This window comes from Triticum aestivum, chromosome 3B (genome assembly GCF_018294505.1).
Source record: "Triticum aestivum cultivar Chinese Spring chromosome 3B, IWGSC CS RefSeq v2.1, whole genome shotgun sequence".
NCBI lineage: Eukaryota > Viridiplantae > Streptophyta > Magnoliopsida > Poales > Poaceae > Triticum > Triticum aestivum.
The window spans coordinates 720,358,924-720,383,115 of NC_057801.1; the positions used below are offsets into that span (position 1 = coordinate 720,358,924).

Sequence of the window (24,192 nt, forward strand, 5' to 3'; positions counted from 1 at the left end):
AATGAATGGATTGAGCTGGCATTTGGTGGAGGATGGTTATTTGGATAGAGAAAAGCACTGTAGAAAATGGATACCATTTGGACATGCCAAAGTGGTACTTCCTTCACAAAGTGTTTTTTTGAACAGAATAGGAAAATGAATATTTTTGAATTATTTTTGAACTACGCAAGGACGGTTTTTTACATATTTGACGCAGATATGACCCAAAGAATTTATGAGATTTTTTTGGGAATTTTGGGAATGACAGAAATATAGGTTGCTTCACAACCTAGGGCAAAAACTGCCACATGGACATGACACATAGGCAAAACTGATGAGGTGGCGCCTAGTCATAGCAACCCACCACAATTTACAAGGTTATGACCATCTATATTTGTCATGATCAGCTAGAAATAAGGCAGCGGACCTGTGCTATCTGCTTTATAACCATTTCGTGTAAGGAAATTACGACCTTTCTGACCAAAATGGGCGTTATTGTTTAGGGTTTGGAGCCCCACGAACAGCTTTTGACCAATTGGTCTGAAATGGTCATAGATATATGACCAATTCTTCCAGGGTCACTGACAGAAGGTCACTAGTTGACATATTTCTTGTAGTGTGTCAGATTCCGGGCTCCACAGACCCAATAAGGTTTGAACTCTAGGGCGTGTACGAAGATCTCAACCCCTCAATTCTTTGCTTGTCACTCTACAGCCTAGCTATGTCGAGCAGACGCAAGCGGGGAGGAAGAAGATGAACGTGGCAGTTTACCCAGGTTCTAGCCCCCTTGCGGTGTAAAACCCTACTCCTTCTTTGTGGTGAATTGGCCTCACGGGGAGGCTGAGGATGAACTAGTACAATGGTCGAGCAGCCTCAGGAGGGCTTTGGTGATGAAGGTGGAATCGATACCCCTCTACAGTGGTGGCTAACCTATATTTATAGTGGCCTCGGTCCTCTTCCCCCAAAACTTAGGCAGGAAGGGATCCACATATATAGTGGCCAATTCGAAAGGGGACAAATAGTACATCTTATCCTCACGAAAGGTGGTCTTCGCCTACAAAGCTTCTGGTCGTGACGCAGCGGTAGGCTCGGCGATGACATCCATCCTACTGAGCCAGCGGTCTTGGTCTTGTTGCACCAGAATGGAAACCTTTGGAGGGCTCCTCGGGAACCCGCGCTCGTCCTTGCTCCATTAGCACCGAAAGGGAAATTGCCTCTTCTGTGCCTACTGGCGCCCGCCTGGCCACGATTGTCATGGCTCATGTCATCACAGCCTCGTGAGGCCGGCTACCTGCATAGAAATATCCGCTTCTCGGGAGGCAGCCTGAAGAAGCCGCTCCTCTAGAGGTCTTGATGTCACCCGCCTCGCGAGGCCGGGGGGCCCTCACGAGGGTCTTGTCCCTGGGGTGTTATAGCTGATCCGCACCAGGCCATTGATGGGCCAGCGTTGGGCCACAGGCTGGCAGGCCTAGGTACCCCAATCCCAGGACACTGAGAGTAATGCAAGGAACTCAAGTAAAAAAAGATCTACCACGTGGCACCGGCCATAGGGCGGATTCTGGCAAGAAGTAACTCGGTCATGCTACTTTTGGCAGGTAGTAATATGACGCCAAAGGTAATTACTAATTACCCAGGCTCGGAAGCATGCTGCTAGCTCAGGATGGCCTTTGAGGCTCGGGTAGTCCGCCGTTGGTCAAGTTCGTCCCCTACATATCTTGCTCCTCATATGTATGTGACGTGTCCTACCTTACGGTCCTACCCCCTCCTGTGAAGATGAACATGCGGCAGACGGCGTTGATGGGTCAGGCCGCTGGTGCCGCCGGTGGGATGCCGCCGCGGCAACCGCAGAAGCAGGATGTGGCAGGCCTTGTCGCAGGTGTCGATCCCCAATTTGTGCTGATGCGCGACATGATCCGACAGAAGTTGTAAGAACCCATTGCTTTTCTTTGCCCCGACTGGGAATGAGTATAATACTTCGAGAAAAATCATGCTCCCTCTGATCCGAAATAAGTTTTACGATCAAAGTTAATGGCCTAGATCTAATATAGTTGCTCTTGAATTGGCAGAATCGAGTGTATACGAATGAAACCAACGACGGATGAATGGCAGCGCCAGGTGCCAGAGGTCGCGAGCAGGCTCGAGGAAATCTTGTTTAGGAAACACCCAAACAAGGTGTACCTGTATTTCCTTCTTCATTTGTACCTTTGGTTTTCGATCGAGCAAGCTGATTTCTTATCAAAATGAAACCTTACCGGTTAATCATGCATGTTATATCTGCTGATATTTCTGGTCTTTTGGGCAGACGGAGTACTACAATATGGCAAAGGGGCCAATTCAGCCGCACATGTACTTTGCTCTCCGGTTCTTGGCTGCTCATAAGTACCAACAACAGCAACAAAGCCAACAATCCTCAGGACAACTAGCATCTTCACCTGGCTGTATCACCCAAGGTGCAAGTGGAACTTCTAGAATGTCTTATGTAACACACAACATGGGTCCTTCTTCTAGTGCAGGCTTGGTTCCACAGAGTGCCATCATGGGTACCTCGCTGCCAGGTACAAATAGTTTTACTAACCTTAAGTTGAAATTATTATGTAGCCTTGCCTGGGCTTCTAGCCTACAAATCCAATAGCTAGCAGCATATTGGACAAAAATGAAGTTCATTATGTGTGAAGAATATGTTGAAGAAACACCACATTTTTCAGAGTCTACCTCGTGTGTTTAGGAGGGGGATCCACTAGGCAGCTATTATATGACAAAAGCGCTTTAAAATGTTAACCTAAAAATTGTATTATCATAATCGACATTATGCTCTTTCAGACTCTTAATTTCCCAAAAAAATGAGTATGCCATTAATTGTATCAGTTAGAAATGTGATATCACAATGATCTGCCCCACAATGTAATCCCACAATCATGTATGACATATTGACATTTCGAATCAGACATACTATTCTGTCTTGGAGGTTTTCTTTCCCAGTTTTCCTGGCCTATATACTAGTTACTAATTTGGCATGTATTGTCTTCTTTCCAGGGGAAGCTCCTCATGAGCATGTGAACACCATACTGTCTCTGGGGATAAACCCTATACAACATGATTGGTCTACAGAGTCCAATAACAACAACCTCGTAAGGACTCTACGTTATGGTTTACACATAGAAAATGTGATAGTTAATATATCCCTAAAGATTCATTTAACACTACAGCCCAAGGTGATAGAGGCACACCTGGCGCCTCCTATAAAGGATCTCCCAAGGGAACCGAAGTTCAGCTGCCCAGTCTGCAAGAACGAGCTGGTCGATGCATCATCAACTATCTGTGGCCACATCTTCTGCCAGAAGTGCATCGAGGCCTCCATCCAGGCACAGAAGAAGTGTCCTACCTGCCGTAGGAAGCTGACCATGAGAAGTTTCCACCGCATTTACCTCCCAACAATGGACTGAAGTGATCCTGGCATTCCAGGCGCCCGGAGCATCGACACCCAAACCATTGTCCTCAATCCTCACTAGCATTTTGGTGATTCGATCTGAACTATTCTTCAAAGTGTTATCACTCTTCAGTTTTTGCCCCTCAATTTTAAGAACTGCTCGCGTAAGATACTAATATGCATCCTTGGTGGTAATTGGTAAATGATACCTATTGTGAACTTCATCTGCAAGAAATGTTAAATATACTTTCTGCTTGTTCGAGTATATGTTATTGTTCACGTGCTCTGGACTATGTATGTGTGTATGTCATGAATATTTGGGCTTTGTATTGTGTTGCCCCCTAAATCGGGACCAATCGAGCCTAGATTATATATCTTGTGCTCAAAAACAAATTAAGGGTTTATCAGAGAAAGCGCAATATCGTACCCATACAACCAAAGTCCCTTTGAATCTTAGTGGCTCGATCATAATGAGATTATCGCAATGATACTATAAAAGGAAAGAAAGAGCGGGGGGGGGGGGGGTTGAATGCCTGATATGCCTTAGAGGCTTAGATTGTCGGCCTTTGAGCATCTCTAATGATCCCCTCTCCAGTGTTAGAAGAAGATAAACTATGTTTTCTTCTTCTAACCGGCACATAACCAAACTCCTATCACCGTTAGAGGAGAAAATTTTATCCTACGTGGTATCCCCGATTCCTAACTCGGCTGACCACCCACAGAGCAATTTTTTTGGCCTCTCCCCTACGCTCGCACTGCGTTGTCATTGGTGTTGCTTCCATCGAATAAATAGTGCCTTTGCCTATACCCCGCTGCTTCCTCTGCCCTCTTAGAGGGTCGCCAGTCGCTGCCATTGCCGGAATCCAGCTCCATTGCTACCGCCGAATTATCGATCCTGTCATCGGAAGGATGGACTGAATCTTCTTACTCCAAGCCAATCCATCCACTATTGGCCATCTCAAAGCCCTGCCAACCACTAGCATCTTCTAAACGTCGCGGGTGTGACACATTCACCACCCTTCCACTGTTCAGTGGTTTTCCTATGATAGTTTTTTGTTCTTTTTCATCTCATTGTTTTATTTTGTCAATTGATGAACCGAGTCACTTCTAGTTAAGACAAAGAGGTTGAGGGGGTGATCCTTGAGGACTCGTTGTCGGAGGAGGAGGAAGAATATGATGATGACTTCGAAGTGGCCATTGGCATGATCTTTAATGAGGATTTTCACCAGCCAAAAAGAGAATCACAATTCGGTCATATATACATCAACCGAGATAGAGTTGAGGGACATGCAAAGATTAAGATAGACTATTTCAACCCCCAATCCAACCTATTTGGAGAAGTATTTTTGCTGGCGATTTCAGATGCACACGAGTCTCTTCCTCACCGTTGCAAAAGTCGTGGAGAAGCATGATTATTGGTTCGAACTCAGGAGGAGTGCATCCGAAGAGATTAAGTGTGATCCCTTTGATGAAGTGTATCGTGGTTGTTCGAGTGTCGTTGACGACTATGTCCGAATTGGAGAAGATACAATCTTGAAGGTCGTTCTAAGGTACATAAAAGCCATGATTGAGATCTTTGGGTCAGAGTACTTGAGGGCACCCAATGATAAAGATACTGAGAAAGTTTTTGGCTTTGAGTGAAGAATGAGGATGACCTGGGGTGCTTGGATCAATTGACTACATGCACTGGACATGGAAGAATTGTCCAGTCGGGTGGAAAGGTAACTACAAAGGCCACTACAATGATTGAGCTATCATTCTTGAGGCTATTATATCGAAGGATCTATGGATTTGGCATTCATTCTTTGCATTGCCTGGCTCTCACAATGACCTGAATATGTTGTCTAGATCACCACTGTTCACTAGACTTGTTGCCAAAGATGCTCCTCCTTGCAACTATGTTTTCAATGGTCACAAGATGGGTTACTACCTTGTAGAAGGCATAAATCCTTCATGGGTCACATTTTTCAATACAATTGATACATCTCCAATGTATCTATAATTTTTTTATTGTTTCATGCTATTATAGTATCAATCTTGGATGTTTTATAAGTGATTACATACTATTTTATGTCATTTACTGGGACTAGCCTATAAACCCAGTGCCAAGTGCCAGTTGTTGTTTTTTTTGCCTGTTTTTGGTTTACCAAGAAATCAGAACAAATGGAATCCAAATGCTATGACACTTTTTGATGATTTTTTCTAGACAAGAGAGACCCTACAACCTTCGGGAGGAGACCAGAAGGCAAACGAGGAGACGACAAGGTAACCCGGTGCGCCTAGGGGGTAGGCACACCGAGATACCTTGTGGGCCCCTCGTGGTTCTGTCTGACCAAATTACACTTCTATAAATTCTCAAATGTTGGGAAACCAATAGAGAGCCACCTGACACACTTTTCTTCACTGCTGCAAATCTTTGTTCTTCCGCGATCCCATCTGGAGAGCTTCTCTGGTACTCTATCAGAGGGGGAATCGATCATTGAGGGCTTCCACATCAACCCTACTGCCCTTCCGATGATGCATGAGTAGTTCACCACAGACCTACGTGTCCATAGCTAGTAGCTAGATGGCTTCTTCTCTCTCTTTGATCTTCAATACCATGTTCTCCTTGATCTTCTTGGAGTTTTATCCAATGTAATTCTCTTTTGCGGTGTGTTTGTTGGGATCCGATGAATTGTGGGTTTATGATCTGAATATTCATGAGAAATATTTGAGTCTTCTCTTAAGTTATTATGCATGATTTTTATAGCTTTGTATTCCTCCCCGATCTATCCATTTGGTTTGGCCAACTAGATTGATTTATCTTGCAATGGGAGATGTGCTTTGTGATGAGTTCAATCTTGTGGTGCTCCATCCTAGTGACAGAAAGGGAAAGGACATGTATTTGTATTGTTGCCATTCAGGATAAAATGACGAGGTTTATTCATATTGCTTAGATTTACTTTGTATACATCATGTCATCTTGCTTAAGGTGTTACTCTGTTTTATACTTAATACCCTAGATGCATGCTGGATAGCGGTCGATGGATGGAGTAATAGTAGTAGATTCACGCAGGAATCGACCTACTTGTCTTGGATGTGATGCCTATATACATGATCATTACATTGAATCATCATAACTATGCGCTTTTCTATCGATTACCCAACAATAATTTGTTTGCCCACCATATGTTATGTGTTCGAGAGAGAAGCCTCTAGTGAAAACTATGGCCCCGGGTCTACTTTTATCATATATAAAATCCAAAAATACATGCTGCAATTTTATTTCTTTTATTTTGTTCAGTATTTTATTGTATCTATCTACCACTACGAGATTTGATCCTTGCAATTAACTGCCAAGGGGATTGACAACCCTCTTGACCGCATTGGGTGCAAGTATTTGGTTTTGTGTGTGCATGTGCTCCTAATGAGGTTCTGTGTGGTTCTCCTACTGGATTGATAACCTTGGTCTTAACTGAGGTAAATACTTATCTCTACTATACTGCATCATCCTCTCATCTTCGAGGAAATCCCAACGAAGCTCACAAGTAGCAACAATCTCGAACACTAAAGGTAACAAGAGATCTCACGTTGCAATGCATCGAGAGTTGACAAGGAAGGATGTGGAGAGACATTTCGGTGTGCTTCAGTAGTGCTTTGGCATCATTCATGGCCCTGCCGACTATTGGAACCCCAAGGTCCTATGGCAAATCAAGGCATGTTGCATCATCCTGCATAACATGGTCATTGAAGATGAGAGAGGCATGCCAGAGAACTTTTGGTAGATGTCCAATGGGGATCCCTTTGAGTTGGATCAGGATGCAAACATGAAACATAGATTCCTCATAGCGCATCGCACCATCGAGAACTGAGAAATCCAAAGCCAACTTCAAGATGATCTTGTGGAGCATCAGTGGGATCTCCATAGTGTCGGGAAACATAGTAAAAACACACACAAATATGCGCCTATGCACACCCAAGATCAATATGAAGATGCATAATGGGGTTGGGACCATGATCGTTACCGTTAGCCCTGGGCGTTCGGTCTTTTCGGTTTGTTCGGTTCGGTCTTTTCTGTTTTCCAATAATTCGGTCTTCCAAAATTGAAGACCGAAATAATTTTGGTCTTTTCAGTTTTTCACCATTAGGTCTTCGGTCTTACTATTCGGTCTTCGGTCCTGACCAAATAGACCAAATTAATTTTCTACAACTCATATTCATGTTAATTCCAGTACCAATACATGTTTATATTTGAGAGCAGAAAGTACCAGTACATGTTTACATGCAGCATCAAGTAACAAAGTACAAGTACATGTTTACATTTGAGAGCAAGTAACAATATCCATATGACACCAAGTAAGAAGATTCATGATTCATGGTCCAGCAACAAGATTCATGCATGCATAATAATTTCTATTTGAAAGAAAGTAAGAAGATAATAAGCAACATCCGTCCATGGAATACACAAGCAGCAAAAACCAAAGACCACCACCACATAGTACTTGACATCAAACAGATCAAGTTCCGTACGTGATTTCTATGCAACAACTTGAATACACAGGAATATACCGAAGTGCCTGCGCATTGCTGTTGTCCCATTACATGTTGTAGTAGCTTGAATTGGTCGGTCACAATACTTGCACTTTCCTTCCTTCACTAACCCTTTATCATCAAAAAATTTGGTGAAATGCTCCCAGATTACTAATCTTGACGTCATCTGCCTCCATCCTTTTGGCTTGTCATCTTGAGCAGCTTCTAGATTGGCATCTTTGACAACTGTTGGTTCGGCATCTTCATCTTCAATAATAGTATGCAAAACGGATTCATCTCCTGCTTCTGCATCTGCCTCTGCCTCTACACTCATAAGTGCATCTTCATTCTCATTCAGTTCCTCGTCATGTTCAGAAAACATCTAAAAAAAGAGGACATTTTTCTGTCAAACAACATTGACCTGATCAAATCACAACATAAATATACACCATGTATATATCTATTTTCAGGAAACAAGCACAAATGCATTACTGTGTATGCAGTACTAAAGTATTGAAGCTGCTAACATTTGACACAAAACAAGAAAAAATACAGAGTTCATAAAGAACGGAGTAATGCATTAAGAAAGATGACATGATGTAGAGGGATTAACTCAAGCAATATGATGAAAACCCCATCTTTTTATCCTCGATGGCAACAATACAATATGTGCCTTGCTGCCCCTACTGTCATTGGGAAAGGACACCTCAAGATTGAACCGAAAGCTAAGCACTTATCCCATTGCAAGAAAGATCAATCTAGTAGGCCAAACTAAACCGATAATTCGAAGAAGCTTGCAAATATATCAAATCATGCATATAAGAATTCAGAGAAGAACCAAATAATACTCATAGATAATCTTGATCATAAATCCACAATTCATCGGATCTCGGCAAACACACCACAAAAGAGTATTACATCGAATAGATCTACAAGAACATCAAGGAGAACATGGTATTGAGAATCAAAGAGAGAGAAGAAGTCATCTAGCTAATAACTATGGACCCAAAGGTTTGTGGTAAACTACTCACGCTTCATTGGAGAGGTAATGGTGTTGATGTAGAAGCCCTCCATGATCGAATCCCCCTCCGGAAGGATGCCGGAAAAGGCCCCTAGATGGGATCTCATGGGTATAGAAGGTTGCGGCAGTGGAAAAGTAGTTTTGTGGCTCTCCTCAATGTTTTCAGGGTATAAGAGTATATATAGGGGAAGGAACTAGGTCAGGGGAGTTATAAAGGGCCCATGAGGGTGGGGGCGCGCCCTCCTGCCTCGTGGCCGCCATGTTGCCTCTCCGACTTCATTTCCAAGTCTTCTGATTTTCTTTTGGTCCAAGAAAGATCATCGCGAAGGTTTCATTCCTTTTGGACTCCGTTTGGTATTCCTTTTCTGCAAAACTCTAAAATAGGCAAAAAAAACAAAAAACTGACACTGGGCCCTTGGTTAATAGGTTAGTCCCAAAAATAATATAAAATAGCATATAAATGCCTATTAAACATCCAAAACAGATAATATAATAGCATGGAACAATCAAAAATTATAGATATGTTGGAGACGTATCAAGCATCCCCAAGCTTAATTCCAACTCATCCTCGAGTAGGTAAATGATAAAAACAGAATTGTTGATGTGGAATGCTACCTAACATATTTATCAATGTAATTTTCTTTATTGTGGCATGAATGTTCAGATCCGAGAGATTCAAGACAAAAGTTTAATATTGGCATAAAAATAATAATACTTCAAGCATACTAACAAAGCAATTATGTCTTCTCAAAATAACATGGCCAAAGAAAGCTTATTCCTAGAAAATCATATAGTTTGGTTGTGCTCCATCTTCGTCACACAAAATATTCAAATCATGCACAACCCCGGTTTCAGCCAAGCAATTGTATCATACTTTAGTATTCTCAAACTTTTTCAACCTTCACGCAATACATGAGCGTGAGCCATGGACATAGCACTATAGGTGGAATAGAAGGGTGGTTGTGGAGAAGACAAAAAAAGAGGAGATAGTCTCACATCAACTAGGCTTATCAACGGGCTATGGAGATGCCCATTAATAGATATCAATGTGAGTGAGTAGGGGTTGCCATGCAACGCATGCACTAGAGCTATAAATGTATGAAAGCTCAAAAAGAAACTAAGTGGGTGTGCATCCAACTTGCTTTCTCATGAAGACCTAGGGCATTTGAGGAAGCCCATCGTTGGAATATACAAGTCAAGTTCTATAATGAAGAATTCCCACTAGTATATGAAAGTGACAAAACAAGAGACTCTCTATCATGAAGACCATGGTGCTATTTCTAAGCACAAGTGTGGAAAAAGATAGTAACATTGTCCCTTCTCTCTTTTTCTCTTTTTATTTATTGGCTATCGGTGTTCTGGGAACGGGGGTCCCCAGACTTGCCTGCCTGCGGCCCGCGGCGTGGCTCCACCAGTGGCCTAGTATGGCCCGTCTTCATCAACCAACGCTCAAGACCCTCGCGAGGGGCCAAGCCTCGCGGGGCAGACGACACAAGGCCTCCCCAGGGGCGGCCTGACCAGGCAGGCTCGTGAGGAGGCGGAGAGATCAAGGCAAGGGGTACCTCGCGAGGTTCCCATGATGCAAGCCATGACGACCAAGGCCAGGCAGGCGCCAAGTGGGCGCTAGCCCATGCAGTGTCCTCGTTTCCCCTTTGGTGCTAAGGGGGAAAGCGCAGGCGCGGAGTACCGAGGCATCATGCAAAGGTTTCCATATCAGTGCAACAAGACCAAGACCAGCAGAACGGCATGAAGGAGGTCACCGTGGAGCCCAAGACGGCGTCACCACCAGCACATTTGGCAGGCGAAGACCACCTTTAGTCAGGATAGCTTGTACTAGTTGTCACCTTTCAAAATGGCCATTGTTGGATCCCTTCCCGCTCAATATTTGGGAAGAGGACCAGGGCCTCTATAAATAGGGCTAGCCACCATAGTAGAAGGGAGGGATCAATTCCTCCCCGAGCAACTCACCAAGCACAAGAACACCTCTCCTCGCGAGGCTGTTCTTCCTTTGAACTGTTCGTCATCAGCCCAAGAGGCAATCCACCACCACCACATAGAAGTAGGGTATTACACCACAACGGTGGCCCGAACCTGTATAAATCTTGTGTCTCTTGTGTTGTGAGTTCGTTGAGCTAGCTTAGGGATTGCGCCGAGGCTGAGGGCGTGTTTCGGTAGGGGGAAATCTTCGTGCGCACCCCAGTGTTCGAACCTTAAGTGTTTTGCCGGACCCCAATATCTGACATTGGCTCCTTTGGGCTCTTATTTTATTGGCTTCTTTGGCCTCTTTTTTTTATTTCCTCACACGGACAATGCTCTAATAATGATGATCATCACACTTCTATTTATTTACAACTCAAGAATTACAACTTGATACTAAGAACAAAATATGACTCTATATGAATGCATCTGGCGGTGTGCTGCGATGTGCAATGATTCAAGAGTGACATGTATGAAAGAATTATGAACGGTGTCTTTGCCACAAATACGATGTCAACTACATGATCATGCAAAGCAACATGACAATGATGAAGTGTGTCATATTAAACGGAACAGTGGAAGGTTGCATGGCAATATATCTCGGAATGGCTATGGATATGCCATAATAGGTAGGTATGGTGGCTGTTTTGAGGAAGGTAAATGGTGGGTGTATGGTACCGGTGAAAGTTATGCGGCACAAGAGAGGCTAGCAATGGTGGAAGGGTGAGAGTGCGTATAATCCATGGACTCAACATTAGTCATAAAGAACTCAGATACTTATTGCCAAAATCTACAAGTCATCAAAACAAAGCACTACATGCATGCTCCTAGGGGAAGGGTTGGTAGGAGTTAACCATCGTGCGATCCTGACCTCCACACATAAGGAGGACAATCAAAGAGATACCTCATGCTTCAAATTTGTTACACAACGGTTACCATACGTGCATGCTACGGGACTCACAAACCTCAACACAAGTATTTCTCAAATTCACAATTACACCACTAGAATGACTCTAATATCACCATCTTCATATCTCAAAACAATCATAAAGAATCAAACTTCTCATAGTATTCAACGCACTTTTTATGAAAGTTTTTATTATATCCATCTTGGATGCCCATCATATTAGGACTAGTTTTATAACCCAAGCAAATTACCTTGTTGTTATAAAAGACTCTCAAAATTATATAAGTGAAGCATGAGATTTCAACAATTTCTATAAAATAAAGCCACCGTCGTGCTCTAAAAAGATATAAGTGAGGCACTAGAGCAATATTGTCTAGCTCAAAAGATATAAGTGAAGCACATAGAGTATTCTAATAAATCATGATTCATGCATGTCTCTCCCAAAAGTTGCGTACAACAAGGATGATTGTGGTAAACTAAAAGGCAAAGACTCAAATCATACAAGACGCTCCAAGCAAAACACATATCATGTGGTGAATAAAAATATAGCCTCAATTAAAGTTACCGATAGACGAAGACGAATGAGGGGATGCCTTCCGGGGCATCCCCAAGCTTAGAATTTTGGTTGTCCTTGAATTTTTACCTTGGGGCGCCTTGGGCATCCCCAAGCTTAGGCTCTTGCCACTCCTTATTCCATAGTCCATCAAATCCTTACCCAAAACATGAAAACTTCACAACACAAAACTTCAATAGAAAATCTCATGAGCTTCGTTAGTATAAGAAAACAAATCACCACTTTAATGTACTGTTGTGAACTCATTATTTATTTATATGGGTGTAATATGTACTGTATTCCAAATTCTCCATGGTTCATACCCCCCGATACTACTCATAGATTCATCAAAATAAGCAAATAACACGTGAAAAGCAGAATCTGTCAAAAACAGAACAATATGTAGTAATCTGTAACTTTCGAATATTTTGTAACTCCAAAAATTCTTAAATAAATTGGTGGACATTAGTAATTTTTCTATCAACCTTCTTCAAAAAGAATCAACTCAAAATCACTCTTCTATAAAAACCGACATCTAATCTCGTGAGCGCAAAGTTTCTATTTTTTACAGCAAGATCACATTAACTTTCATCCAAGTCTTCACAAAGGTTCTACTTGGCACAAACACTAATTAAAACTTAAAACCACATCTAACCAGAGTCTAGATGAATATTTATTATTAAACAGGAGCAAAAAGTAAAAAACAAAAATAAAATTGGGTTGCCTCCCAACAACCGTTATCGTTTAACACCCCTAGCTAGGCATAAAAACACGAATAGATCTAGGTATTGTCATCTTTGGTATGCAATCCATAAGTGGCTCTCATAATAGATTCAAAATTCAATTTAATCTTTCTCCTAGGAAAGTGTTCCATGCTTTTCCTTAACGTAAATTGGAATCTAATGTTTCCTTCTTTCATATCAATAATTGCACCAATCGTTCTAAGGAAAGGTCTACCAAGAATAATAGGACATGTAGGATCGCAATATATATCAAGAAAAATGAAATCTACGGGCACATAATTCCTATTTGCAACAATAATAACATCATTAATACTTCCCATAGGTTTATTAATGGTGGAATTTGCAAGATGCAAATTTAAAGAACAATCATCAAATTCACGGAAACCTAACACATCACACAAAGTTTTTTGAATCGTGGAAACACTAGCACCCAAATCACACAAACCATAACATTCATAATCTTTAATCTTAATCTTTATATTAGGTTCCCATTCATCAAAAAGTTTACTAGGGATAGAAACTTCTAGTTCAAGCTTTTCTTCAAAAGATTGCATCATAGCAATAACAATATGTTTAGTAAAAGCTTTGTTTTGATTGTAAGCATGAGGGGAGTTTAACACAGATTGCAACAAGGAAATACAATCTATTAAATAACAATTATCATAATTAAATTTATTGAAATCCAAAATAGTGCGTTCATTGCTACTTAAAGTCTTGACCTCTCTAATCCCACTTTTGTCAATTTTTGCATCTAGATCTAAAAACTCCGAATCATTGGGACGCCTTTTAACTAAAGTTGACTCATCTCTAGACCCATATTTATCAAGATTCATATTGTAAAATAAAGATTTAATAGGAGTCACATCAATCACCTTTAGATCTTCATCGTTATTATCATGAAAACTAGAAGAACACGCTTTTACAAACCAATCTTTTTTAGCACGCATCTTAGTGGTTCTTTCTTTGCACTCATCAATGGAAATTCTCATGGATTTGAGAGACTCATATATATCATTCTTAGGTGGGATAGATCTAAGTTTCAAAGAATCAATATCAAGAGAAATTCTATCCACGTTCCTAGCCAACTCATCAATCTTAAGCAATTTTTCTTCAAACCAAGCATTGAAATTCTTTTGCAAACTCATAAATTCTTTAACACTATTCTCAAAATCAGAGGGCATCTTATTAAAATTTCCATAAGATTTGTTGTAGGAATTAGCATAATTATTAGAGGAATTACTAGGAAACGACGTAGGATTAAAATTGCCTCTATACGCGTAGTTACCAAAATTGTTCCTACCAACAAAATTCACATCCATAGATTCATTATTATTCTCAATAGAAGTGGAGAAAGGAATATAATTAGGATTAGAGGAAACACTTTTATTAGCAAATAATTTCATAAGTTCATCCATCTTTCTACTCAAAACATTAATCTCTTCAATCGCATGAATTTTTTTACTAGTGGATCTTTCGGTGTGCCATTGAGAATAATTAACCATAATATTATCTAGGAGCTTAGTAGCTTCTCCTAAAGTGATTTCCATAAAAGTGCCTCCCGCGGCCGAATCTAAGAGATTTCTAGAAGCAAAATTCAATCTAGCATAAAAAATTTGTATAATCATCCACAAATTCAAACCCTGTGTAGGGCAATTACGTATCATCAATTTCATCCTCTCCCAAGATTGGGCAACATGCTAATGATCAAGTTGCTTAAAATTCATAATATCGTTCCTAAGGGAGATGATCTTAGCGGGAGGAAAATACTTAGAGATAAAAGCATCTTTACACTTATTCCATGAATCAATACTATTTTTAAGCAAAGATGAGAACCAAGTTTTAGCACGATCTCTAAGCGAAAACGGAAATAGCTTCAATTTAACAATATCATTATCCAAATCTTTCTTCTTTTGCATATCACACAAATCAACGAAATTGTTTAGATGGGATGCATCATCTTCACTAGGAAGGCCAGAAAATTGATCTTTCATAACAAGATTCAACAAAGTGGCATTAAATTTCACAAGATTCAGCATTAGTAGTAGGATCAATCGGAGTGCTAATAAAATCATTGTTGTTGGTGTTGGAAAAGTCACACAATTTAGTATTATCTTGAGCCATCGTGACAGAGCAATCAATCCAACACACAAGCACACAAGAAGCAAGCGAAAAGAGATGAATGTAAGAGGGGCGAAGAAAAGGAAATGGTTTTCAAAAATCATTTTAGAAGTGGGGGAGAGGAAAACGAGAGGCGAATGACGAATAATGTAATGCAAGGGATAAGAGTTTATGATGGGTACTTGGTATGTCTTCACTTGACGTAGATCTCCCCGGCAACGGCGCCAGAAATCATTCATGCTCCTTGCGTTGGTTTTCCCTTAAAGAGGAAAGGGTGATGCAGCAAAGTAGCGTAAGTATTTCCCTCAGTTTTGAGAACCAAGGTATCAATCCAGTAGGAGACGACGCACAAGTCACCGAATACCTACACAAACAATCAACAACTTGCACCCAATACGATAAAGGGGTGGTCAATCCCTTCACGGTCACCTGCAAAAGTGAGATCTGATAGAGATAGATAAACGACAAATTAAATATTTTTGGTATTTTTGGTTTATAGATTGGAAAGTAAAGATTGCAAAATAGTATCGAAAACTAACAAGATGTGTAACTGAGATTCAATAATATGGAAAAGAGACCCGGGGACATAGGTTTCACTAGTGGCTTCGATAGCAAACATTACGGTGGGTGAACAAATTACTACAGAGCAATTGATAGAAAAGCGCATAGTTATGATGATATCTAAGGCAATGATTATGAGAATAGGCATCACGTTTGTGTCAAGTAGACCGACTCCTGCCTGCATCTACTACTATCCCTCCACACATTGACCGCTATCCAGCATGCATCTAGAGTATTAAGTTCATAAAGAATGGAGTAACGCGTTAATCAAGATGACATGATGTAGAGGAATTAACTCAAGCAATATGATGAAAACCCCATCTTGTCATCCTCGATGGCAACAATACAAAACGTGCCTTGCTGCCCCTACTGTCACTCGAAAAGGACATCGCAAGATTGAACCGAAAGCTAAGCACTTCTCCCATTGCAAGAAAGATCAATCTAGTAGGCCAAACTAAACCGATAATTCAAAGAGACTTGCAAAGATATCAAATCATGCATATAAGAATTCAGAGAAGAACCAAATAATATTCATAGATAATCTTGATCATAATCCACAATTCATCGGATCTCGGCAAACACACCGCAAAAGAGTATTACATCGAATAGATCTCCAAGAACATCGAGGAGAACATGGTATTGAGAATCAAAGAGAGAGAAGAAGCCATCTAGCTAATAACTATGGACCCGAAGGTCTGTGGTAAACTACTCACGCTTCATCGGAGAGGTAATGGTGTTGATGTAGAAGCCCTCCGTGATCGGATCCCCCTCCGGCAGGATGCCAGAAAAGGCCCCTAGATGGGATCTCACCGGTACAGAAGGTTGCGGCGGTGGAAAAGTGGTTTTGTGGCTCTCCTCGATGTTTTAAGGGTATAAGAGTATATATAGACGAAGGAACTAGGTTAGGGGAGCTACGAGGGCCCCACAAGGGTGGGGGCGTGCCCTACCCCCTAGGCGCACCCTCCTGCCTCGTGGCTGCCTTGTTGCCTCTCCGACTTCATCTCCAAGTCTTCTGGTTTGCTTTCGGTCCAAGAAAGATCATCGCAAAGGTTTCATTCCGTTTGGACTCCATTTGGTATTCCTTTTCTGCAAAACTCTAAAATAGGCACACAAAAACAGAAATTGGAACTGGGCCCTCGGTTAATAGGTTAGTCCCAAAAATAATATGAAATAGCATATAAATGCCTATTAAACATCCAAAACAAATAATATAATAGCATGGAACAATCAAAAATTATAGATACGTTGGAGATGTATCAGCTATGCATGAAGAGCTACACAAATTCGAGAGGAACCAAGTGTGGATGTTGGTTGAAAAGCCCGATGAGAATCACAATGTCATTGGAACCAAATGGGTGTTTCAAAACAAGCAAGATGAAGATGGAAAAGTTGTACGCAACAAGGCTCATCTCGTCGCTCAAGGCTACACTCAAGTCGAAGGTATGGACTATGGTGAGACATATGCCCTCATTGCTAGACATGAATCCATTCGCATCATACTTGCTTATGCCAATCATCATGATATTACTTTATATCAAATGGACATTAAAAGTGCTTTTCTTAATGGTGAAATTGAGGAGGAAGTTTATGTTAAACAACCTCCCGGCTTTGTTAATCTCAAGAAACCCGATCATGTTTACAAACTTCACAAAGCTCTTTATGGTCTTAAACAAGCTCCTAGAGCGTGGTATAAATGCTTGACAAAGTTCCTTATTGAAAAAGGCTTTGAGATTGGAAAAATTGATTCTGCACTTTTTACTATATGGGTTAATGGTGAATTATTTGTGTGCCAAATTTATGTGGATGATATCATATTTGGTTCGACTAACCCTCATTTTAGTGAAAAGTTTGGAAGGCTAATGTCGGAGAAGTTTGAGATGTCTATGATGAGTGAACTCAAGTTCTTTATTTGTTTGCCAATCAAGCAAACTAAGGTGGGTACCTTTGTTTCTCAAACAAAATATACCAAGGACTTATTCAAGAAGTCCAACATGTAAGAATGCAAAGGTATGAGTACCCCCATGCCTACTAGTGGACATCTTGACTTGACAAAGGATGGCGAACCGGTTGACCAAAAGGTTTACCACTCTATGATTGGTTCATTATTATATCTATGTGCCTCCTGTCCCAATATTATGCTAAGTGCGTTCATGTGTGCACGATATCAAGCGGCCCCCAAAGAATGTCATCTTAACGCTGTGAAAAGGATAGTGAGAACTTTGGCATTTGGTATCCTAAGAGATCTTCTTTTGATCTTGTTAGCTACTCCGACTCGGACTATGCCGGTGACAAGGTTGATAGAAAGTCCACTTCGGGTACTTGTCAATTTCTTGGTAGATCTCTTGTGTCTTGGTCCTCCAAGAAATAAAACTCGGTATCCTTATCCACAGCCGAAAAGGAATACATTGCCGCCGGTTCATGTTGTGCTCAATTACTTTGGATGACCCAAGCTCTTAAAGATTATGGGATATATGTGAAACATGTTCCATTGCTTTGTGACAATGAAAGTGCTATTAAGATTGCTCATAATCCCATGCAACATTCTCGAACAAAGCATATTGAAGTTCGAGATCATTTCATTCGAGGTCATGTTGCTAAGGGAGATATCAATCTTAAACATGTTCATACCGACAAGCAATGGCGGATATATTCACCAAACTGCTTGATGAGAAAGTATTTTGCCGTTTGAGAGGTGAATTGAACATCATTGGTGCCTAAAACTTGGAGTAGAAACTCCATTTGGTTGCATGGAAGGCATGAGACTTTCTATGACTAATCCTTGATATTTCTCTTATGATGATGATCATATGTCTTGGATACACTTGCACTCTTGCATGCTATCTAACCATTGTAGGTACTTGGATAAGCCCCACTCCATGAGATTGGAACTCAATCACATTCTAAGCAATCTCTACATCACCAAGTCTCTACAATATGGTGGTTGAAGACAAGGAAGCATGAATCCTTCAATATATCCTTTGACAATTTCTATATATCAAATTTCATTTGGTACCAAATTTCATGATTGTCATTTTGGTTACACAAGTGCTCTTCCTTGCAAAACTAACCCATGTAGGAAGATGAACTCCAAGTACAAGCGGTGCTCCCAACTCTTGATGAACTACATCAACTTTGAGCATCCTACACAAGTTCAACTACATGATCAAGATCAACACCACCACCAAGGTATGTCATTCCATATTAGAGAAGCTTTACCCCAAGACATGGGTCAAAGAAACTCAACAAGATGTGAATACATCAAAAATGCTTAAACGAAAAATGGCAACCCCATTTTGATCTTAAACAATGAGTATGACCTATGATCAAGTGCCTTCACTTGACTCCTAAGTCAATATACTCTAACATAGGTGACTTTGTCGCCGACCAATTCTAGATGAAGTTCTCGAGTGTTTATCGGAATTCTTCCACTTGTCTCTTGAATGTTTGTTTCCCCTTTCAAAAAAACTTCATCTAGATTTCTTTTCTCTGTTATTTTCTGCATTCCCTGCATTTAATTCATTGCAAATCCTTTAGATAATTCCATGTAAGTATTTGTGAGATCCTATTTGCCTAGTGAGCTGAGATGACAAAATCTTTCTCTGTGTTGAACTCGGCCTCACCGATCTTTTCTTTTCGGCCAGACCGAAACAACTCGGTGCCATCAAAGAAAAGGACCCAGTGTTACCGATTTCACTAGTGTGGAAACATTTTGCCATTTGGATCCTGCATATCTAATCCAGCTCCACTCAATGATTCTTATCCTCTACCTGCATCACATCCTACGTACTGCTTTGTCATGTGACTCAAGGACCAAACCTAATTGACTTATGCTCCAGAAGATCCCTTCTTGGAAATTGATGTCAAAGGGGGAGAGAGATCACATCAATCACATCAAAGGGACAGAGAGACCCTAAGGGAGAGAATGACTTCTTAATCTTCCCAGATGCTTGGTAAACACAGAGGAGATAAGCCACATGTCTTTAAGAGGGGAAAGACATGTTAGTACAAGATGTCTCATTGTGTCTTCTATCTTTCGCTCTATTTTTCATTTGCTCTGATTTTCTATTACCCTATTGAGGGAGTCCTGGACTAGGGGGTGTCCGGATAGCCGAACTATCATCATCGGCCGGACTCCAAGACTATGAAGATACAAGATTGAAGACTTCGTCCCGTGTCCGGATGGGACTTTCCTTGGCGTGGAAGGCAAGCTTGGCGATATGGATATGTAGATCTCCTACCATTGTAACCGACTCTGTGTAACCCCAGCCCTCTCCGGTGTCTATATAAACCGGATGGCTTTAGTCCGTAGGACGAACAACAATCATACCATAGGCTAGCTTCTAGGGTTTAGCCTCCTTGATCTCGTGGTAGATCTACTCTTGTAACACACATCATCAATATTAATCAAGCAGGACGTAGGGTTTTACCTCCATCAAGAGGGCCCGAACCTGGGTAAAACATCGTGTCCCTTGTCTCCTATTACCATCCGCCTAGACGCACAGTTCAGGACCCCCTACCCGAGATCCGCCGGTTTTGACACCGACATTGGTGCTTTCATTGGGAGTTCCTCTGTGTCGTCACCGATAGGCTCGATGGCTTCTTCGATCATCAACAACGACATAGTCCAGGGTGAGACCTTCCTCCCCGAACAGATCTTCGTATTCGGCGGCTTTGCACTGCGGGCCAACTCACTTGGCCATCTGGAGCAGATCGAAAGCTACGCCCCTGGCCGTCAGGTCAGATTTGGAAGTTTGAACTTCACGGCTGACATCCGCGGGGACTTGATCTTCGATGGATTCGAGCCACAGCCAAGCGTGCCGCACTGTCACGACGGGCATGATTTAGCTCTGCAGACGGACAGTACCCTAGAGGCCGCACTCGAGCCCGCTCCGATCTTGAATTCGGAGCCGGCTGCGTAGATCGAGGACAGATGGCTAGACACCGCCTCGGGGGCTGCAACCTCTACGGCGATAGAGCCGAACACTGACCTTGTCCCTCACAAAGCTCGTGACTCCAAGGTGCCGGACTCCGAACCTCCCACGCCCCCTCCAATCGAATCCGATTGGGTGCCGGTCATGGAATTCACCGCTGCGGACATCTTTCAACACTCACCTTTCAGCGACATCTTGAGTTCGCTAAAGTATCTCTCGCTATCAGGAGAGCCCTGGTCGGACTGCGGTCAGGACGGTTGGGATGTGGACAACGAAGAAATTCAAAGCCCACCCACCACCCACTTAGTAGCCACTGTCGACGACCTAACCGACATGCTAGACTACGACTCCGAAGACATCGATGGTATGGACGACGATGCCGGAGACGACCAAGAACCAGCGCCTACCGGGCACTGGAAAGCCACCTCATCATATGACATATACATGGTGGATATCCCAAAGGAAGACCTGGAAGCCGCATTCCTCGATAACTTCCAAGGCACATATGTGCGACCACCAGACGTTGATGACCTAAGCCACATAATTCAGCAGCCAGACGAATCGGCCAGACAATTCTGGACACGGTTCTTAACCAAGATAAACCAAATCGTTGACTGTCCGAATGCGGAGGCCCTCGCGGCCTTCAAGCATAACATCCGCGACAAGTGGCTTGCCCGGCACCTGGGACAGGAAAAGCTGAAATCCATGGCAGCCCTCACATCACTCATGACCCGCTTTTGCGCGGGTGAGGACAGCTGGCTAGCACGCAGTAACAACCTCAGCAAAAATTCTGGCAGTCCGGATATCAAGGACCGTAATGGCAGGTCGCGTCGCAACAAAAACAAACGCCGCATTAACGGCGATAATAGTGAAGATACGGCAGTCAATGCCGGATTCAGAGGCTCTAAACCCGGTCAGCGGAAAAAGCCATTCAAAAGAACTACTCCGGGTCCGTCCAATTTGGACCGAATACTCGACCGCTCGTTCCAGATACACGACACCCCCGAAAAACCAGCCAACCACACCAACAGGGACTGTTGGGTATTCAAGCAGGCGGGCAAGTTAATTGCCAAAAACAATGACAAGGGGCTGCATAGCGATGACGAGGAAGAGACCCGACCGCCGAACAATAGAGGACAGAAGGGTTTCCCCCCACAGGTGCGGACGGTGAACATGATATACGCAACGCACATACCCAAAAGGGAGCGGAAGCGTGCACTCAGGGATGTATACGCGATGGAGCCAGTTGCCCCGAAGTTCAATCCATGGTCCTCCTGCCCGATCACTTTTGACCGAAGGGACCACCCCACCAGCATCCGCCACGGCAGATTCGCCGCATTGGTTTTAGACCCAATCATCGATGGATTTCACCTCACCAGAGTCCTGATGGACGGCGGCAGCAGCCTGAACCTGCTTTATCAGGATACAGTGCGCAAAATGGGCATAGACCCCTCAAGGATTAAACCTACCAAGACGACCTTTAAAGGCGTCATACCAAGTGTAGAAGCCAATTGTACAGGCTCAGTTACACTGGAAGTGGTCTTCGGATCCCCGGATAACTTCCGAAGCGAGGAGTTAATCTTCGACATAGTTCCGTTCCGCAGCGGCTATCATGCCCTGCTCGGACGTACCGCATTTGCAAAGTTCAACGCGGTGCCGCACTACGCATACCTCAAGCTCAAGATGTCAGGCCCTCGAGGAGTCATCACGGTCAATGGAAACACTGAACGTTCTCTCCGAACGGAGGAAGATATAGCGGCTCTCGCGGCAGAAGTACAATGCAGCCTCTTCAGGCAATTCTCGAGTCCGATCGTTAAGCGGCCGGACACGGCTAAACATGCCCGGAGTAACCTACAACAAGACCACCTGGTACGTTCTGAGCACGTGTAGCAGTGCGGCCCCAACCCCAGCCCCTACAAAATGTCAAGACAGGTCCTTCGTGTACACCATTACGCTCTGAAGATACCATGGGCATGGGGAGAGGGGCACGACCACGATAGGCCAAGAATGCGGATCAACCACACCAGGGGCTCTCAAGTGTGTTGTTCTTTTTTTTCTTTTTTCTTTTTTATCTTTACCCACAGGACTCCGTTCGTCAGAGGCCCTGTCCGGCAGCAGACCTGCCGAACTCACGATGCAACAGCCGGGGAAGGAGAAAGGCTACAACGAATATCCAGGTGGTCTCCATTACGAGCATTAAATCTGTTTTATGCACCATTCCGCAGCCTACCCCTGGAGGGGGACATGTTTAATATTCCCATCCCTTGCTTATCACACCATTTGTACCGTTCTGCATTTACAGCAGTTTTTCTTGAATAAGTAATGCAGCACCTTTTTGCTTCCAATTGCATTTCTTTCTTATACATATGTTCATTTATGACATGTTGCATCCGTACATTTTGGTACGGCTAAATACACCAGGGGCTTATGTTTCCCACATCATGGTGTGATAAGTCCGAACACTTTCACAAGTGCGGCACCCCGAACTTATAGCATTATATGCATCGGCTCCGAATCATGTCTTGGGTCAATAGTTGGGTTTGCCCGACTCCCATGTTTTGGTACCTTACGTTCCGTTGTATCGGCTAAGGTAGCACTGGGAGAACCACTGCGATTGCGCCCCAGTTGAGCTGGGCGAGCGCCTCAGTGGAGAAAGCTAAAACTGACCGTCATGATGAGGCGAGAGCCGGTCGCTGTTCGAGAGGTTTTTTGTGAGTCCCTAAAGACTTATGCCGCTTAGAGCAAGGAACCGGCTTTTGTCCGGCCCAGGCGTGGATAGCGCCCCAAATTCGGCCTTCCGAAGACTAGGGGCTTTGCCGAAATTTAAAATTATAGAATTCTATGGCTAAGTGAGAGTGTTCAAGCATTACAAGTCCGGTTGCCTTGTTCGCTGTGTTGAGCGCCTCCCTAGATGGACCCAAAAATGGGAACAAGAGTGCTCAAGTTTATCCCGAACACCCCAGCACTCGTGGCATGGGGGCTGAAGCCGACGACTTGCCATCTCTCAGATTTGATAAACAGCCGCACAGAAGGTAATATTTTAAATTAACAAGCGTTGCTTAGCGCATATGAACTAAAGTTTTCAGCGCACAGGATAACAAAATGCGAGTCTACTCAAATATTACATCTTTGGAGCACTCACCCGCAATAATGCGGGCACCCTTCAGGACACTCTTATAATACATCTCGGGCGTGCGATGCTCCTTGCCCTGCGGTGGCGGGTCCGTCACAAGCTTCTGGGCATCCATCTTGCCCCAGTGCACCTTTGCGCGGGCAAGGGCCCGACGGGCACCTTCAATACAGGCGGAGTGCTTGATGACTTCAACCCACGGGCACGCATCCACCAGCCGCCGCACCAGGCCGAAGTAGCTCCCAGGCATGGCCTCCTTAGGCCACAGCCGAACTATGAGGCCCTTCATGGCCTGTTCGGCCACCTTGTGGAGCTCGACCAGCTGCTTCAGCTGGT

At 43.0% G+C, this 24,192-nt stretch overlaps 1 protein-coding gene across 1 annotated transcript; it reads left to right on the forward strand.

The window, feature by feature from the left end:
* Positions 1-1,776: 1,776 nt before the first annotated feature.
* LOC123066197 (probable histone acetyltransferase HAC-like 1) lies at positions 1,777-3,422 on the forward strand. The gene is made up of 5 exons (XM_044489329.1): positions 1,777-1,904; positions 2,046-2,151; positions 2,282-2,534; positions 3,013-3,107; positions 3,168-3,422. Exons 1-5 carry the CDS (start codon positions 1,777-1,779, stop codon positions 3,420-3,422), a joined length of 837 nt encoding a protein of 278 aa, XP_044345264.1.
* Positions 3,423-24,192: the final 20,770 nt, after the last annotated feature.

Bases quoted from the DNA above. Each gene is read 5' to 3' on its own strand.
- LOC123066197 (XM_044489329.1), top strand. From the start codon at position 1,777: ATGGGTCAGGCCGCTGGTGCCGCCGGTGGGATGCCGCCGCGGCAACCG. The intron at 1,905-2,045 runs GTAAGAACCCAT...TTGAATTGGCAG, and splicing joins GACATGATCCGACAGAAGTT to AATCGAGTGTATACGAATGA. The intron at 3,108-3,167 runs GTAAGGACTCTA...ATATCCCTAAAG, and splicing joins AGTCCAATAACAACAACCTC to ATTCATTTAACACTACAGCC.